At 38.1% G+C, this 18,925-nt stretch overlaps 3 protein-coding genes and 1 non-coding gene across 6 annotated transcripts; 1 reads left to right on the top strand and 3 right to left on the bottom strand.

Moving 5' to 3' along the window:
* Positions 1 to 763: 763 nt before the first annotated feature.
* On the bottom strand, positions 764 to 2,199 carry LOC135595757 (myb-related protein Zm38-like). The gene is made up of 3 exons (XM_065087100.1): positions 1,849 to 2,199; positions 1,626 to 1,755; positions 764 to 1,511 (listed from the first exon to the last, which is right to left on the bottom strand). The coding sequence occupies exons 1-3, from the start codon at positions 1,979 to 1,981 to the stop codon at positions 1,121 to 1,123; spliced, it is 654 nt and encodes a 217-aa protein (XP_064943172.1). The 5' UTR covers positions 1,982 to 2,199; the 3' UTR covers positions 764 to 1,120.
* A 1,875-nt stretch (positions 2,200 to 4,074) lies between these two features.
* LOC135595756 (zinc finger transcription factor YY1-like) lies at positions 4,075 to 8,042 on the bottom strand. Of its 3 annotated transcripts, none has more exons than XM_065087096.1 (6): positions 7,805 to 8,042; positions 7,539 to 7,597; positions 6,793 to 6,992; positions 6,146 to 6,235; positions 5,813 to 5,956; positions 4,075 to 4,848 (listed from the first exon to the last, which is right to left on the bottom strand). In XM_065087096.1, the coding sequence occupies exons 1-6, from the start codon at positions 7,894 to 7,896 to the stop codon at positions 4,324 to 4,326; spliced, it is 1,110 nt and encodes a 369-aa protein (XP_064943168.1). In that variant the 5' UTR covers positions 7,897 to 8,042; the 3' UTR covers positions 4,075 to 4,323. The 3 variants fall into 3 exon arrangements, with proteins under 3 accessions (XP_064943168.1, XP_064943169.1, XP_064943170.1); XM_065087097.1 differs by having other exon boundaries at positions 5,813 to 5,905; XM_065087098.1 differs by lacking the exon at positions 6,146 to 6,235.
* Positions 8,043 to 8,606: 564 nt separating this feature from the next.
* LOC135595010 (O-fucosyltransferase 9-like) lies at positions 8,607 to 16,528 on the bottom strand. The gene is made up of 10 exons (XM_065085513.1): positions 15,977 to 16,528; positions 14,874 to 14,946; positions 14,643 to 14,710; positions 13,909 to 13,997; positions 11,729 to 11,926; positions 10,834 to 11,038; positions 10,581 to 10,748; positions 9,661 to 9,828; positions 9,084 to 9,271; positions 8,607 to 8,898 (listed from the first exon to the last, which is right to left on the bottom strand). Exons 1-10 carry the CDS (start codon positions 16,292 to 16,294, stop codon positions 8,763 to 8,765), a joined length of 1,611 nt encoding a protein of 536 aa, XP_064941585.1. The 5' UTR covers positions 16,295 to 16,528; the 3' UTR covers positions 8,607 to 8,762.
* Positions 13,762 to 13,835, top strand: TRNAN-GUU (transfer RNA asparagine (anticodon GUU)). The gene has a single exon. It is a non-coding gene; the product is annotated as a tRNA-Asn (tRNA).
* Positions 16,529 to 18,925: the final 2,397 nt, after the last annotated feature.

Below are 18,925 nucleotides of genomic sequence, written 5' to 3'. Positions count from 1 at the left end.
GCACATCGATGAACCCATCAAACAGTGGCCACCATCTTTCTATTCTACGTCACTTGGGTCACCAACTACCACCGCCCCAATCACGCTTTTCTCTGTGAGAGCTTTGTCAGTCCAGCGTTGGCAGCGGCATCTTCAGTGCAGGTGGGGGAGCTCAGTGGCACGGGATGGGGCCAGTGCTCGTAAAGCATTGGTGGGGATGAGGAGGAATACTTGGATGGAATTGCTTTGTCCTCTTTGGTTTCGGATAATGGCTGGAAGGATGTGATCTCCACCCATTTCCTCCAGGTCAAACTGGGCAGCAGGCGGCCATTTTGAACCCCCAGAGATCATGGCTGTGGTGGAGATGTTGCATGATTGGTGCTTTTGCTAGTGCTCCAACTCTGCATTAATATCTCAACAAGGACCAGATATGCAAATGGATGGAACCATGAGATTTATGTGCATAAAATTTTCTTCTCTTTTAACTTCTTTTTCCTCTTTATCTTATACTAAACTCTTATATTATTTTGCATAGGAGAAAATTTATTATCCCATGGAATGAAATATGCATAGATTTTAATATTTTATTATTAAAAGAAATTATTTTTATATCATTTGAATGCCAATAAATTATGAGCCAAACTCTGCAATCTTATCCAGAGAGCACAGACATCAATGATTAAATTACTACTGTTGGTCCACAAAAATAAGTCAAGCAATACCACGTGGCACAAACCATGACAAACACACCCTAACTAATCAAAAACCATGACAATTACTACTGTTGCTCAAAAGAAAAAAAGAAATATCATTAATTCTTATACCCAGAAATAACTCCACATATGAATGCTTTATGTGACAAAAGGCCTCACATCAGATGCCAACGACAAGAACCTACCATTGGGCATCGCACACACACACACATGTCCCTTATCACTTCAGTCCTTCTTCTTCGTTGCGCAAGAACCACTTGGCATGCACAAATGCTAAGACTAGCTACTATTAGTGCCTTTCTTTACTCATCTAAGCTTCAGCTAATGCATTACAATACTAGGCTTAGTTAAGCTATGTGTTGTCCCTCTTCCAATGGCCTAATGCTATGACTGAATAATACAAGTGACTTGGGGATGTGTTTTGGCAGCTACAAGTTCCACTGGTGATGGCAACGGAGGGACCGTGGGGTGGCCTGTGATTTGGCATCGAGAGGAGAGGACTGCTCCTGGCAAGGGTGGTGGTAAGGGAGGCTGATGGACAGGTCGAGGTTGAGGTCGAGGTAGCAGCCCTTGTGTCTGACAGTGCTGCTGCTGCCGCCCTCCTCGTCGCCGGAGAAGTACTTCTCCGACGCTGTACTATCTTGAGCCGCGGACATGTCTCGTTGTTTCAGGGCAGCGAAAGGGCGATCGACGTCGATCGGTCGGTGAGTCTTGGGGTCGAGGCCGCGGCTGAGGAGCTTCCTCTTGATGTGCGTGTTCCAGTAGTTCTTGATCTCGTTGTCGGTCCTCCCGGGCAATCGCCCTGCTATCAGAGACCATCTGAAACAGACACACAGACACACAGACGCGCGCGCGAGCGACTGCTAGTGAGCTACGGGAAGGAATAAGTTGCAAGTATGTTGATGTTTCTTTCCAAGGTAGACGATGGCATACTTGTTTCCGAGCAAGCCATGGAGCTTGATGATGAGGTCGTCTTCTTCGGCGGTAAAATTGCCACGCTTGAGATCGGGACGGAGGTAGTTTATCCACCTGAGCCGGCAGCTCTTGCCACATCTAAGCAAACCTTGGAGAGCGCAAGAATCCCCAGAGAGAAAAATAGCGTCAACAACCGGGAGCGACGTACGACGATAGCCGAACGAACCTTTCTTATAAGTACCTGCAGCTTTGGGGAGCGATCTCCAGCAGCCTTCGCCATGGGCTTTGATGTAGGAGATGAGCTTCTCGTCTTCCTCCTTGGTCCAAGCTCCCTTGTTCGTATGAGCCTTCTCACAGCATGGAGACCTGCCCATACTAGGACAAGGGAGGATGGGTGATTAACCTGTGCGAGGAGTGATTCGGAGAGGGAGAAGTGGGATGGGAGGAGAGCGAGCGAGAGAGAGAGAGAGAGGAGTGTGTGACTTATATGAGAGAGAGAGAGAGAGAGAGATGCAAATTATCCAAGTGAGCCAATTGAGACAAATCACTTGGCTGGACTTGGTAGGTAGGTCTACTTTTGAGTGAAAATTTGCTGTGTCATTAATATTATTTCATTTCTTGTTCTTCGCTTTTATGATTTAATTTCTCCCTCCCCCATATCTTCTTTTATCCATCTCAACCTACAGACAGTCCTCACGACCGACCACCTTTTAAGGTTTCTAGAAACCCTAACTCGTCATTTTCCTTTCTGATGTTGATGGAGAAGAGACACAGCGAGCAAAAAAGAAATGTGTGTTCACATACGAGCGCTTGAGGTGTTGTTCTACTGTAACGATACTGCAGCACAAGTCATGGCCGAGGCAATACTGTCCTTTGGGAAATAATACGTAACTCTCCATCATTATTGTTTGATGATGATAGGATACCATACTTGGATACTCGAGCTTCCATCTTTACTTAATATAGACTAAATATTCAAGCTGTATACAAAATGGAGACTACTGATCAGATAATTTTAGGACAAGAAATCCATGAGGAAAACCTTGTTTAACTCATGGTGGTTGGATCATCGGACATGAACCTTCATCTCACATCATATTTCCATGGTAGCTGTATTTAGTTGCAGAGATTATTAGTCACACGGGAAGGTTAACTACCATCTCTCTCTCTCTCTGTCTCTCTGTCTCTGTGTCTCTGGGGGGCTGTGGGGGACTGCAAGAAACAAATAGAGATGGCAAAAGGCTACCAACCCACCATGGCACAGTACAATGTGTTTATTACAATAAAGCTTGGGGGAGGGGGGTGATGGTGTTAGTTGCACCTACACGCTGTGATGGTTGGTCGTATGTTTTTGTGATGAGCTAACTATGTGGTTCCATGGGGGTCCGCCGGTCCTCCTTCTCTAGATGCTTGTTTGTGTGATGAATGGAATGTGATAAGTGGGAGGCAGGCAGTCAAGAGTTACTTGATGATCACACACACCCTTCCTTTTCCACGAGTGACAAGCTGTGCCATTTAAGTTCTTCTAGTCCTTCATTAAACAGTTGATTGATGGATGCATCACTGCATTTTCAACATCAGATATGCTATCAGCAATACAAGCATTACCTCCTCGTAGCATTCCTACATAACCCCATCATTTCCAGCCAAACTTTTGAGATCTCCACCACCGACTTTCCAAGACTGGTCTTCTTTAGCCTGAAAGGTATTCACCAGCGACCATATGACCCAGAAACTAGTCAATACACGAGGGTGTAAGCGGACAAACAATTGTTCCTGCTACACATCTTGGTACAAGTTTCCTTCCATGCCTTCTGGAACAGCCAAGAACAAGCAGTAGATTTACTTCTCTAACAGACTTTGTTGGCATATATATATATATATATATATATAAAGGACAGTTGCTGAGCTTTCTAAACAATTTATGGTCAAAAGAATGAGCCATTTTGCCAGTGAACGAGTGTGACACTTTGACAGACTCGTTGAACGCTGGACATTGTTTCCCGAGCGGAAAAGAATCAAACAACTAGTAGACAAAAAAGGTAAACAGAATCCACTCACGAGGTGTGGTTGGAAGATAAGAGTAGAATAAACTGTCCTACCGAACCTCGGTAAGTGGACTACAGCAGGCTGTGAAGACAAAGCCAAAGCAGACGACAGTTTTTTCCTCAGATGTTTCGAGTTTCCACAGCATGCACAGACCACCGTCTTCGCTTCAGATTCTAAATTCACATAATAAAAACGGCACCATCATGCAATCAGTTCGTCATTCACAGTTTCCTTGAAGTGCCACCATGAGGCAGATTTTTGACTTGGCAGGCTTCCACCAAAATCGGATGGCAATGCAAGAAAGTCCATTGTATGCTTGCCTCGACATGTATATCCAGCATACTGCTAAATGCTACTGTTGTTTGTCATGTACAAGTTACCAATACTTGGGAGGATCAGGAGGAAGGTACTGAGGAGATCCCAGGGTCAATTTTCTGCTCATCTTTTATCACATCCTTGAAAATTACCCAGAAACCAAATTTGTTGTTCAAAACGCTAGTGTTGTAGACTCACGTAAAAGGAAAAAAGAAAAAATAAACACTAGTGCTAATATCAACACTAATGTTGTTGTTCAGAACGATATAGCACAACATAGCAAACAATATAGAACAACATAGCATCTGCATCAAAGGCCAGAAACTTGCTCGTGCCCAGCCAACATTTGCACTCATTCTTCCTCCTCTGTCTCCTCATCATCCCCATTTGCCTGATACCTCCACCCATCCTCTTCGGCATTGTCCCGATCTTCTTCTTCTGTTTCCTCACTATCTTCCTCGTACATCTCTTTGCTCGCCCATTGCTTCTTGACAGCAGGCATATTTGTAGGAACCAGATTTCCTTTCCGGTTTGTGATTTTAGCACGTGGCATCTGCGGTGCCACATTGGGCTTGCTTCGTTTTGAGTTCTTGCCGATGCCACCTTTTGTGATGTACACTTCCTGATCACTGGCTTCCTCCAAACCATGGCCAACAACTGGAGCAGGTTTACCATTTTCTTCGGAATTATGGCCAGGATGTTCCTTTCTCAGATGGAGGTTCAATTTGTACTCATGAATGTAAGCTTTCTCACAACCTTCATATGGACAGGCATATGGGCGCTCAGCAGAAGCAGAACCATAAGCAGCTGCGGTTGCCTTGGAAGTATGTGGCTTCTCTACCGGCGTAGCATGCTTCACCATATCAACCATTGTACTCTGTAGAGTTTAAGAAACATTCAAGCCTTAGTATAGAGCCTTTGGTGACCAAGCATAACAGATTTTGCAAGTAGCATCAATTATTAAATGTTCAATTTGACCATCTTTGACTTGTAATTTAGAAATAATGTTTTGCTAGTGGATATAAAATATCTCAAATATATTGTAATATGAAACTCGATGGGCCTTGTCTCACTGATATCTTGGACAAGTGTCAGGGGTAATGGAAATGGCATCTGAGTGGCCTGATCAGGGATAAGTAAAATGCAGTGACATGTATACTTGGAGACTTTGATAAACTTGTAAATCATTAGCAATGATATGTTTGCTCAAATCTACTTGTGCACAAAAGCTTGGATTATTCTCAATTTTTACAACTTTATTTCACATGGAACTCAAGTCTCACCTTTCCAACTTTGTGTTTTCTAATTATTACTTGTAACTTTATTTTCCTTCGAAGTGTTGGGGTATTACTTTTACAATTCATGCCTTACTAGTAATGCTTGGCCCAGTGCACAGACGAGACTCACACCATCAGCAAGTTTTAGGTCTCTCTACTCCACAAACATGGCTCAAAATATTAACAGATAAATAAATTAACACCGGCCGTTAAGGTCATACTTCAGAATTATGACAGTTGTGGCCGGCCGTTAAGATCAACAAAGTAACTCTTTCATAATTATGACAGTTGTGCTGAACTAGCTTAGACACAATATTAACAAACTGCAACAGATCAATGCGCCAAAGAGAATTACTTAAAAGAGTAAAAACTTAGACTTGTTTGTCTAAGCTCCAAAGATGATCATAGAAAAACGAAAGCCCCATAAAATGCTAATCATAGAAACTAAGGACTTGTCAAAAGATAAAACCATATAAAGACTCGTGTATATAATAATTTAAGACATTATAAGCACCAGAATACGAAGCACAAGAATAAAATTCAAAGTTAGCTAGAAATGACTACCTTTTCATGATGTGTCTTTACATGGGTTCTTAGCTTGCTCTCATTTATATATCTCTTCCCGCATTCTGGGTAAGGACAAACATGATAATTATCCTGCGAATGTGTTTTCATATGTGCCCTTAAGTTAAAATCCAATGAGAAGGCCTGAAATTCAAATAATTGCAAGTCATCACTCACTAGAAAATTAGCATGACGATTATAAAACCGACAAGGCAACATATAGTATGACAGAGAAGTAGTACATGTAAGAACCAGCAAGTGCACAACCATGTTTAAAAGATGAAAACTTCATATTGATGGCATAAATTTACTGACAGAGGATAGGATAATCACCTTACCACAGCCTTCATAAGGACATATGAAATCTCTTTCACCTGTATGAATAAGATAATGCCTCTTCAACTTTGAACTGTCTAAAAATTTCTGCAATATACAGGGTAACCTTAGAAAGGAGAGAAACATGATGGGCGAGGGCATTGATACACATAACACATGAATACTCCTGATACATGAACCTAACTGATTGATTGTAAAGGAAACTAATGACAAGTGTGCTACAAGTGAATGAACATGCTAGTAACAACTAACAGAAGAAAAAATAAAATGCATTGTGAATCCCATATCTATGGAGGATAAGATGGCTTATATAATTTTTGACCACCTGTGCAATCTATCTAGACAAATTTGACATAAGTTAATAAAAATATCTAATACCTATTTATGACATCATTGGGAATTTAGTTCTTAAGCTACTGGAAGTCAGATAATAACATCGTTAACAGCTGGTGACCAGTTAACCGAGACTCAGATATTCAACGGGATACGGTTGAGAGATAACAACACCATTGTTAAGAGCAACTGTTTATTGAGATTTAAAAAGTCAACAAGATAAGGTTGACAACAGAAACTTCTGGGGTTGCAGATCATGAAACATTGTAAGGCGTGCAAAGTAAAATGTTACTAACAATGAGGTATATCACCTTGCCACATCCTTCATATTGACAAACATGTTGCTTCTCTCCATGGATGTGAGCATGTTTCTTCAAAGCCCCTGCATCGATGAAAGTTTTTCCACAACCCTCGTAGCTGCAGAGAAAAAGAACTTCTGTAGCTGGTTCAGGTTTCTGATCTTCTGATTCTGTTTCCTTAGACTTCTCTTTCAGGGCTTTTAACTTGTCCTCTAATTAAAACATGATGAAGGCCCAATTACATAATGGTCGGATAACATGAAAGGTGAGCATTAGAAAAAATCATGCAATATTATATTATCAAAGTAAAGAAACTGCATTCTCTTTAGATTATGCATTGAAATAAGGAAAAACTATCCTTATAGCCATATATTAAGATAACGGACCTGCAACGATAGACTAAAAGACAATGCAGATAAAACTCAACACTCCTGCCATATAACACTTTAACTCGTTTCTTGGCACATCTTATATGTTCAGACCATTGAACTATCAACACCATGTATTACAGTAAGCAAGCAAAAAGGATTCGAGAAAAGGTTCATTTGACATAATAAATTTTACATGATCATGAACTGTTCTTGATCAAATAAACATGGATCAAACGAAAGAACATCTCAAACAGAAGAAGCTACAACTGTTACGTGAACACAAATTCAAGATACGTAGTAAAAGAATGGTGTATCAGAAAAAGAAACAGGAAAGATCTCAAGACTCCTGCTTCCAAAGTCAAAGCACCAACAGTAACGGAGACGTACCAGTAACCCACTTCAGAAGGAAGCACTTCCCTCCCGTCGCAACCACGTCCTGCGGAACCCTGAATCAAGAACCGAAGAAAGCGAATCGACGGCCAAAATCAGTCACGTCATCTCATAATTGTTCCCGCCTCAAGCCAATAAGAAGAGCGTAGCCCTAACTCGGGCCACCCGAGTGCACGCAACAACAAGAAACCCATTCTAAAGCCGAATCAAGACAAACAAAGCACGAGATCGTCAAAGAGGGGAACGGGGGGCCGCGGGCGCACCATTCCTTGAACCATCGGACGGCAGTGGTCCGGCGATCCCTCGCAGCGGGCCGCTTCTCCGCCGCGGGGTAGTGATCCATCGGGAACTCCATCCCCTGGACAGTCACCAATGGGAGATCGAATAAAAATAAAGCATGGAAGAGGAGGAAGCGGGAGAGAGGGAGAAGAGCCAATCCGAGGAGGAACAGCAGAGTCTCTTCTCCCACTGGCCGGAAAAATAGCTCCCTCCGAAGGTAACACTACTAGTGATCTCGCGATTGAAGATGTCGCTCGCTAGCCACAGTTGGAATTATCTGATGACGTGGCAATTGACCATTGGCAGAGATCAGTGAGTCCCGCAAGTGGCTCGCACAAGGGGGTCCACCTCACGTATGTTATTGCTATACGCTTGCCTATGTGACTATATCATGCACATTATGGGCAGCTATGTTGAGCATGTAATAAGTGGGGGAGGAATTAGGGTTCAATTCGCATGCAATTAGATAATATATGTTGATCGAATTGGACCAGTGTTTGGGTCTGATCGAATTGAATCACATGTTCCATGTTACATGCAAATGACATTTAATTGATTCGCTTACCGTATATGTGACCTCAGCAATCACCACAATCCATCCAACTACAAAAGTATATGACATGAACTAATAATTAGATAACAATGGGCAGAAGCTCAAAATACCCCCAAAAACACAAATTGTAGACAGGCTTAAATGACTAGAGCTTGTAATAAGAGCTTAGAAAGAAAACCCAAATCTTAGGCTATTCTTTTGGTGCAGAAACAACAAACATTAGAGAGCTTTTCTCTTTTACATACAAACTGAAAAAAGAATGAACGAATAACAATTACAATTGATGGAGTGACATTGCAAGACTATTTGCAAGGATGTCGAAGAAATTAGACTTGTCCTTCTCAGTTAGCCTGACCTAGTTTGACAAACAATTTACAGTGTCGATAAACTTACGCTTCTGCTTGTTGACACATGCAATCAGGCATCGGAAAAGAGTACAAGGATGCATCACGTTTTCGCAAACCGACACCCTTCAAGTCGCTATGACGGAAAATTTCCTGCATGTGATGCTTGAATCTGTCCCATCTACAATTGAAAACCACAAACTGGATAGCATAATTTCCAGGCTGATTGAAATGTAAAGATCATCGATTGCTGATTATGGTTGTTGTTCAGATAAACATACTGCTTCGATAACCTCTACACAACACTCTGGTTCTCTTAAAGATGATTGTTATCAAACAATTGTACCAAGAGTGATGAGAATTTACCTAATATTTGGGTTGTCAAAGGATAACACCAACTTTCTCTTGTCAGGTTTAATTGTCTTAGAGTGTCCATTGAAGTATCGCCTATGTCCCATCAAAAAGTGAGGGAAGTTTCCTCCTTGAGTTGTGACGAATACTTCACTGTTAGCACAAACAGTGTAATCCAATGCTGCCAACCGCGATGAGTGTCCCTGTGGGAGGTAAAGAACTAAGAATTCATTAGTAAGATGAAGTTCAAGTCCTTTCAGGAAAGCAAACCATCAAATAACAAACAGTCTAGCAAGATGAAGATATAGTCTCATGCAAGTCATAGTTCAAAGAACTGGTCGATCGAACTAGAGATTTTAGCAACAAGAGATTTTCTCTGGCATAGTAATCTAGAATAATACAGCTAAGAGTAGGAGAAGTGATTCTTATTCTACAACTCTCAAGTTAAATGGACACTGAAATTCTGTCAATGTCCCAAGAAATATTGCAAAGTCATAGAGGAAATATGGATAATACAACAAAAATAAGAAAGATATAATTGCTGTTTCTGGATTTGAGAATTTTTTAAAAAAATTCTGAACAAGAAAAATACCTTAAAAGGTGCAAGTTCATCTGCCGAGGCTAGAGTTTCCTTGGTCTCTAAAAGGGGAAACAGCTGACGAAGTGGAGCCATGTACTTTTGTGCATTATATATCTTTCCAGAGGCGACATAGATTGTTGTGGTATTACCAAAACCCATGCCTCGAATCATCATTCCCACCTGCAACAACAAATTGTTCGTTTGTAGTCCAGTAATTAATTTTATAGATATCAAGAAATCAGATAAGAATACAAAAAGTAACCCTTAATGAAGGCATACTTAAACTATGACCTATCTTTCAAGATGGCACGGCACGTCAAAACACAACCAGAACATACGACACGGTCTGTATCACATAACCTTTCTCTAGCACTTGCATTTACATGTGGGAGAACAACCGCAAGGATTTTAACTATGAAAAGACCTCCCACATAGCAATGTCAACAACTCAAACTCATAATATCCAATGAATTAAAAGCAAAACCCCTCGAAAGTATATTTTCTGCTTCAAGTTAGATTGATTATATGTTATTACTTTATCCATCACAATTAGGCATATAAACCTTAATAGTAATGAATATCCATAGTGGAAGCAAAAATTTTAAATTTACAGAAAATTTTAATTTCTTATAGTAAGGTTGCATAGATGAAAGGATCTTGATTTTATAGTACAGTTAAACGCTCCAGGTCAACCTAACAAGATGTACGCTCAAGAGATTGGATATAAATAATAACCTAAAATTTCATCCAGGAAAAGATACCGATTTACATAAGGCAAATCTCTACTAGTAGAAGCTTACTACAAAAGCAACAAACAATAAATTCCTAGAATAAGAATCAGCCAAACATACAACGAACTGAAATTTATGAAACGTATCCTGATCACAGGCATATCACTTTGTAGTCTCACTAAGATCAAGTTGTTGTGGAACCTCTAATGGCGTTAAAGGGCATTTTCCATTCCTTCTGTTAGCCTCTGGGCTTATTACTCGACCAGGCTTGTTGAACTTTCCTCTCCAGCCCCTTTCACGAGCTTTATCCATTTCAGTTTTCTCTTGCTGACCACCATCATAAGTACAGCAAGAAAAGGCTACCATATCCTGGAATATAAAAGACCACATCTTTTTACACCTTTGTGGTGAAAAAATATGAAAAACTCAAATGCATTACAGGACTAATAAGCACCTTTTCAAACCGAAGATGCACTGAGATGTACTTCCCTCCATTTGATGAGCTGTTCTTTACCATTCTATCAACCATTCTTTCTGCAAGAGTTCTTATTGGTGGAGAAAAGCGCAATGCTTCATAATTTGTCAAACATCTCAGGCGCTGGATGCTGGATGGAACTGAATGAGCCAATCTGTAAGAGAAAGGTGCTATACGTACGGCCCTGCACAGCATACACAAAGGGATGCCAAATCATAAAACGTGGAACAATGTTCCAACATCTAAATCAGAAGAAACGACATGAAGTTGAATGCCGAGCCATGCCGGTACACTGTTAGCACGATGTTCCCAATTGCTTGCATTAAAAACTTATTTTTTACAAAATTAATATATGCAAGTTTGAAACAAAGATGAAAATCTAAATCTTGAAACTATTTATGCTTTATTTCAAATCAAGCAACCATATTAAAGAATATTGTTTGTAGAACTACATGATTTAGGCTTGTTATTGGCCCGGCAAAAAATTATGGTTGTCGATGCTTGTCTAATTTTGTAATGATCCAAGCATGACAATAAATAGGATTAGGGTTGAGACATGCGAGTTCAAACAAGTTAGGCTAGACCAAGATTGGCTCCATAACACCATACATGAAACAACCATTCATTAAATTGATCAAGAAAAAACTACCCAAACTAGTATTAATACTGAACATAATTTGTAAAATTTTGTCAAAGGATAACAGCTAATCACAAATTTGATAAGGTCTAGAACTTACATAGATTACATCCTTTGCAAAGAACTTATCATAAAATGCTACTATAAAGTCGATGCATCACGATGATAACAATCTTAGGAGATAAACAAAACCAGGCAACAAAGTACAAATATAGAGTCTACAGGAAAAGCACATACCCATTTTCTAATAGTTTTGGCAGAACCTTCTGTAGATAGTAAGCCTTCGATGACAAGGCCTTAGTTCTCATATTAAGAATATTGCTGATATTATTGTCAAATCGTTGCAATATATCCAGCGGAAGTTCTTTGACCACTCTTACATGATTTTTGAGTGTCTCTATAAAGTATTCTTCATCAAATATGTCCTTAAACTTGCTGAAAGTGTTCAGACAAATAAAAGAAAAACAAGTGCCGTTTATTATTATCAATTTACAGGAAAAATAAACATGGAACTATGGTCATATTCAACTTGACATTGCAAAAGAAATATCTGAAAATAAATGATAAAAGCTTCAAAGACAAACACTATAAGCATTCAATACACATAGAAATAACAGACTCATGAATAAGCTCGCACCAATGTGGTGTTTAGGGAGGTTATTTTCGTGTCTTAAAGCTCACCATAGAATCTAATAAAATGAATTTAAGCAAAAGAAGCTTATTGTTGCTCTTATAAGATTTTACCCATATAGATCAATGCATATAGAACAAAGATAGATCATTTGCAAATAATTACAATAATGTGACAAATTGCAATGTTGCACTTCAAAGAGAGTAGCATCAACCAGCCCTTTTGTCAAAGAAGAAGTTTGGGTTGTTCTAAATTCAGTGTCAGTGAAATATTAAAACCAAAATTTTGGGTTGTTCTAAATAATGGGGTCACATTGCTATCTCCTCAAACTCGATTATAAAGGCTCTAGTCCAACTGCTAGATTTGCTGAACATGATAAATGACATCCAAATTATCAGGAAATAAGAATTCTTGAGATCTTGATGTATTTAGCATGTTCATGAAATTATTGTGAAATGGAGTAAAACAGCATTCACATATCAAACTATAATTCAAAATGCGTTAGTTAATTATCAAAATGGTTGACGTTTATTTTAAAATATATATATATATATATATATATAATACATATTTTTTATACTTCTCTGTTATTGAACAAATAAATATATATATATATATCACTAAAGTTGTTTGTTTTTCTCTTAATTTGATGTATATGTCAGGTTTCTTTAACAATCATGATTTTCATTTTTAGAATTTTAAAATCACACATAATGTTTAATGGAGTGGATCTTCAACTTGGAGCCCATGATTGATTTTGAGACGATAGACAACAAAGCATCAGGCCTCCTGATAGAATTATAGCTCAAAGCTTTTCTTATTGGTTCACATATGAAACAAGATAAAGAACTTTCAGCAAAAAAGGATTATATAAATAATTTGAGAATTATACAAACCCAACTTAATTTTGCTACCTTGTGAGGATAGGGAGAACCCACAAGGAATGATAAAACTGGTCTTATTGTTGCTAAAGATCTAAGCAGTGCAAGGCAAATTCTCGTGTTTTCAGAACAATGAGTGCTACCAATATCATTAAATGGTTTTCCCTAGTCCAATTATGATACCCAAGGAACACAAACAAAAGCTAACAAAAATTAACTGCATATGAATATTATGGATATATAACACAATATAAACAACATGCTTGATCACAACTGTTTATGGTTAATCCTTTCTATCTAAAGACCGTTTGTCCAAAGAATGCTGCATATTTATAACTAGGTACTAAACCAAAATATTGCTTGAGAAGGCACTAGAAATTGTTTCTTATGTCAGCATACACTTGGCAAATTGTGCAAGTTACCAATTTTTTTTATCTAAGCCAACTAGAAGTTTAATTGACATAAAAGAAAATATGAAACTCTGGAAACAGCATGAAATATTTAGCATCATAAGATGGCAGAAACCAAGCTGCCATAACTACTCTGACAGGCTAGATAATATTAGATAATCATCAAGATGACATAATACTGAATGTTTTTAACATCTAAAATTTCATACGTTTTATCCTTGTACTCACCCACTAAAAAGAAAGTTGCTGGAAGATTCTCAGGCTACCAATTTACACAGAAATTATACTCATGAATTCTAATATGAAATATTGTAGACAAAAATATAATAACAAAATATAAATTATGAGGCTGGAATAGCTCAGTTGGTTAGAGCGTGTGGCTGTTAACCACAAGGTCGGAGGTTCAAGCCCTCCTTCTAGCGTAATATATTTTTTCTCGATTGTGATAAAACATTCATGTAGCTAACCCTTGGTATTTTATGGCAACTTTATCACCTTGAATCGCGCCAAACACTGTTGAAATGAAATATTGGAATTACAAGTGTTGCATTTAGTATGCCTGCCACAGCAACCGCATCAGATATCTGTATCATGGAGTGTTCAGAAAACGTTACATAATGAACATACATGTGTGCTAATTACTTAAGAAAAATAAAGTGAGAGGGAAAGAGAGAGAGAGATCAGTAAAGGCATCAAGTAGTTGTATGGCCAAATCTTAAGCTACACAGGAGAATATTGGATGTGTATTTGTTCCAAATATCTTACCACTGATCTGCATGCATCAGTGGTACTGCACTAGGCATGGAACTTATCTACATTCTGAAACAACAGCATGCACCAGGCATGTTTGTCCGATGTGTTAGAGCAAACATGTCAATAACATGCATTCAGTAATAAGAGTAAGGCAACAGAAAGGCTGATGACTATGAATGGCCATCACATGGACGAAGATATCTAAAGGCAATGCAGTAACAAGTTGGATACCAATAAAAGTTGCTCAGACTTCTGGCACAATCTAGCATATCTCATTTCATGACAATTTTTTGGTACATAATGACATATGGATGAACCAGGCAAGGGCTCCAAATGCTCTTGCAATGGAGGTTTTTACTTCAAGAACCATGTTTGTGTCACTGGAGACAAATATTTTCTTAACAGGGGATAATTCAAAATGTATTTGTTTTCAAGCTACAAGCTTCCAAAGACAACTATTTTACATTGTAACTTACAGATAAACGCTGCTGATTCAGACCTCCGTTTGCTTCAATTATGAGAAAACCATTTGAAGGAGACAATTCTAAGATGAAATATACGCAATTAATATGTAGGGAACAAAATCTACAACTTAAAATATTATCAGCATGTTTGCAAACTTGATTAAGACAGGGATTACAAGTTGTCTTGAAATTCATTTTGTAGATCAATCTTTTTTTTTTCTGAAAAAAATTTGAAGCCCTAACCTGCCTGTAATAATCTCTTCCTTAAACAAGGTTTCCACCTTTGAGTTGTTTTCTGATGCCACGCCATCATCAACTGCATGATTATACACCAAATTATCACGACATAATACAGGGAGCATAAGAGCAGAACTATAGACACAATCTTAAAACAAATTAATTAGATGCATTCAAAATGCACCGGAGAGAAAATAAACCTTAACGCATTGCCAAAAAAGATTAGAACAGATTTTTTTATCAATTTTTTAAGTGTTCAAGCAAACATTCAGGGTAATATTTCCATAGGTCCTATCAAGTAATATCAAACTGCAGTTAAAGCCAAATAGTATCAGTTATGCAAAACAATGAATTATCTGGGATCCCATAAGAAACTAAGCAAAAAAGTTGTTGAAAATCATAAGATGTTTAGGTATCTAACCTTTCTTCTATTGTGTTAGCTTTAACTAGTATTATTTCAGACCCCATTGGAAAGGTTCTAACAGCAGTTTCACAAAATAAAATACAATTTCTTCTCTTGTCCTTTTTTTCTTTTATTTATGTCTAAGATTCTTGTCTTTTGATAGCATCCCAAGCCTTTAGGGCAACTGATTGACTTATTTGGTGGCCCCAAACTAAATGATTTGTGCTCCATTTTCAGTTAGAATTCCTACTAATTTTGAGAGCCAAAGAAACTTCTCATGGATTGGAAGCGGAAACTATGATGCGATACCTTTGTTGCTTGCAGCCCTATAACTTCACTAAAATAAAACATGCTACCTTCAAGCCTGCTGAATTTGTCTGACTATACTTCAATGTTATTCTTTCAACGAAAGATTTTCCTTAAAACAGTAAATTTTCCACTAAACACCAAATGCAAGAAATGCATGTAAATGATTGTTATAACATTCTGGAACTAATTAGTCTACACCCAAAAGGATTTCTACAATCATTTTTCGTCATAGAAAAATATAGAATTTTAAACAATCCTTAATTGCTTTAATCAGTGTAATTGTGCTTTACCTATTCTTGAATGAAGAAACAACAAAGGTAAACCTTGGCAACGACATTGCCGAAAACAGAGGAAATCAGACGAGAAACAACCAAAGAAACGGACATTAGGTAACTACCGCATTGGAGTGGTTGAAGTCCGACTGCATGAAAGGCCATAGCTTCCGGAATACCTGCGGGCTTCGGTACACCGACCCGGGTGGCGGCGCCCTCTTGAGGATGGCAACACCGACCCGGGCCGGCATGGCCTCAAGGTTCCACCACCCGACGAGAACCAGCATCAGGGCCACGTAAACGAGCGGAACCAGCAGCAGGGCCACTCTCCACCGTAACGCCGCTGCAGCCGCACCATGCACGACCCTCCCGACAATCGGGGAGGTCCCGCCCTTCCCGGTCCCCCCGCCGCCCTCGTTGACGAGCCAGCTCCGACCGCGCATTGTTCGTCAGCGCCGGCACCTCCCAGATCTGACGACGGCTCCCTCCTTGGGGATCATTCCACCGCCAGAAGGGCGAATTTAAGGATGATATGAAGCGAATTAATTCGAAGGGCAGAGTGGGGCTTCGATGCCTGCCATCGGAACTCGAATCGAGGTAAAGAACTGAGAGACACGGGGCTCTGAAGGGGCGCCCTCGGAAGGCATGCGAAGCTTCAAATATAACTAAAGAAAGGAAGAGGCTTTATGGTGAGGGTGGCGTCTACCTTCATTCCTCATCCTATTTCTTTCTCACTATCTATCTTTGTTTTTGGACTAATTAATTTGAGTAAGAAACATATAAATATATTTAGTACTTCGAATAATCTTCATGTTTTAAGCATCGCAATGTAAATTATAGTTTTAACTAATAGTTAAACCTTTTAGATTATGAAGATATATATATAATTTTTCTCATTAATATGATGTAAAAGTTTTTCGTCTCATTCAAAATGAATATATACATGGAGAATATTCTTTCTTTTAAAGTGTATCTTTGAATAACTAAGTATTTTATTGACCGATAAGAGTAAATATTAAATTAATAAAAAATATATATAAAAAGATACGATGATAAAAAGAATTTAAAAAAATTTACTGGACTACATGATAATATATTTGTGAATGAGGATCAAGATCATTATAATTTTTTTTGTTTATAAAAATATTCTAATTTGTTTCAACTCTCGTAATTATGATATTGTGAATAGAAATATAGTATTTTGTAATGAAAACAACATAAGAAACTTGGAATAATTTTTGAACGAGCACAAACATGATTTAAATTAATTAATTAATTAATTAAGTTTTGATTGGTCAAAAATAATAATAATATATATGATTAAAAAAATAAAATTATTTTAATTTTGTAAGGATATGAAAAAAAAAAATTTTCGTTACAGATTGTATTTCCAATGAATCATATGGACATGATAAATCAACCTTCAGAAAGTTGATAGAAAACCTTTCATGCAGGAGCACAACCACCGGTAGGTTGGAATCAGACAACTGAGGCTGCGTGATTTGGACATGCAGAATGAACTTTGATCATGTGAAGTATATGTTATGATCATCGGTGTATGATTTGAGATCATTTAATGGTTCTCGTGCCATTGGCTACTATTATTCTCTGTCAACTAAGTAGAATGGAAGGGTACAGTGCCCGTGCATCACGTACTTGCACTCACAGCAGCAAACATGTCTTCCACCTTCGACTCTTCTGCGGCATCTTCTCGTATGAGGTGGTGCGACTTCTTCTCTTCGGGAGTTCATGCACCCAAAAAAGCAGTTCTCAGCTTCTCCAAGTTTGTCCTAAAACGTACACACTGTCTCCGTCCGTGGAAATCCCATCTCCGTCCGTGGAGGCAACAGCAGAACCGGACGTGAAGCAGAAGCTTGTCTGCTGCTTGTCCTCTGCCAACAACAATCGTCTTCTTGCTCAGAAGCTCATCAAAAACACTTGTATTGTCTGTATCTATCAATCCAACGATCGCGGGAGATTTATCTACGCAAACCAGAGCTTGTTTTTGACGTTTCTTTTCCCTCGATCAGTTTTGTTACTCGTTATCTTTAACGATATCAGTAATATTGATTTTGCTACAAAGCTCAGTATGTAATTATCATATCATCGGAAGACGATTAAAAAGAACTTCATGAGGTCGGATTCTCTCATTCTTTTTTCCATATTTTATTTTTATTTTGGTAGCCTGACCTAATATCAAAAGAATTATGTTGGGAGCCTTAGTCGACACCATCGTTGGTTTTCATATATGATGGGTGCCTCAAAATCCACATATTTCTCAGCATCAATCTTCAGATAGCATAGATATTTCGATCAAAATATTAGGTGGGAATAGAGTTGCTCGCACGGATCATGCTGAGCAATACAAAGCCAAAGACCCCGACGTGCGACCATATCGATTAGTGTTCTTTTTCTCGTGGATTGTGTGCTATTATTCGCATGACAATATGAGTTCATGAAATCTGACTGTGATTTGAAAATAAAGGGGAAGAATGGTAGCTGCTGATGACGCTTACGTCTTTTTCTTTCTTTTTTTTCTTTCAATATTCCGATTTAATTTCACATTAAAATGAACAAAAATTCAAGTTCAATTTTAAACATTTTAAATCAGTTTAGCATAGTATATATATATATATATATATATATATATATATATATATATATATATATAATATTTTGAAACATATTTTCACATAAATGTTAAACTTAAATTTACAAGGAGAAGCAAAAAAAAAAAAACACTTAGTTGAGTCATATTTATGCAATTTTGCACACAAAAATATCACATAGTATGTAAATGATATGCACAATTTTATGGGTGCGTTTAGAATGCATGTGAAATATGTATCAAGGGTCCAATGAATATTTTAAATATAAATTGATATTTGATAATTTTTTTCAAGTCATATTTGACTTAGATGATACATTGAAAATACTTAAATACCAGTTATACTTGATAGCATTAGCATTTTAGTATTTTACAATATTTGTAATATTTATAAAATGTTAATGTGATATTTTAAAATTTAAAGTAGCATATGATTTTATCTAAAACTATAAGATTGTCAAGTGTA

Source organism: Musa acuminata, chromosome BXJ1-10, assembly GCF_036884655.1.
Source record: "Musa acuminata AAA Group cultivar baxijiao chromosome BXJ1-10, Cavendish_Baxijiao_AAA, whole genome shotgun sequence".
Taxonomy (NCBI): Eukaryota; Viridiplantae; Streptophyta; class Magnoliopsida; order Zingiberales; family Musaceae; genus Musa; species Musa acuminata.
Note: the sequence above shows the minus strand (reverse complement) of the source record. Positions and strands in the feature narration are given on the sequence as shown.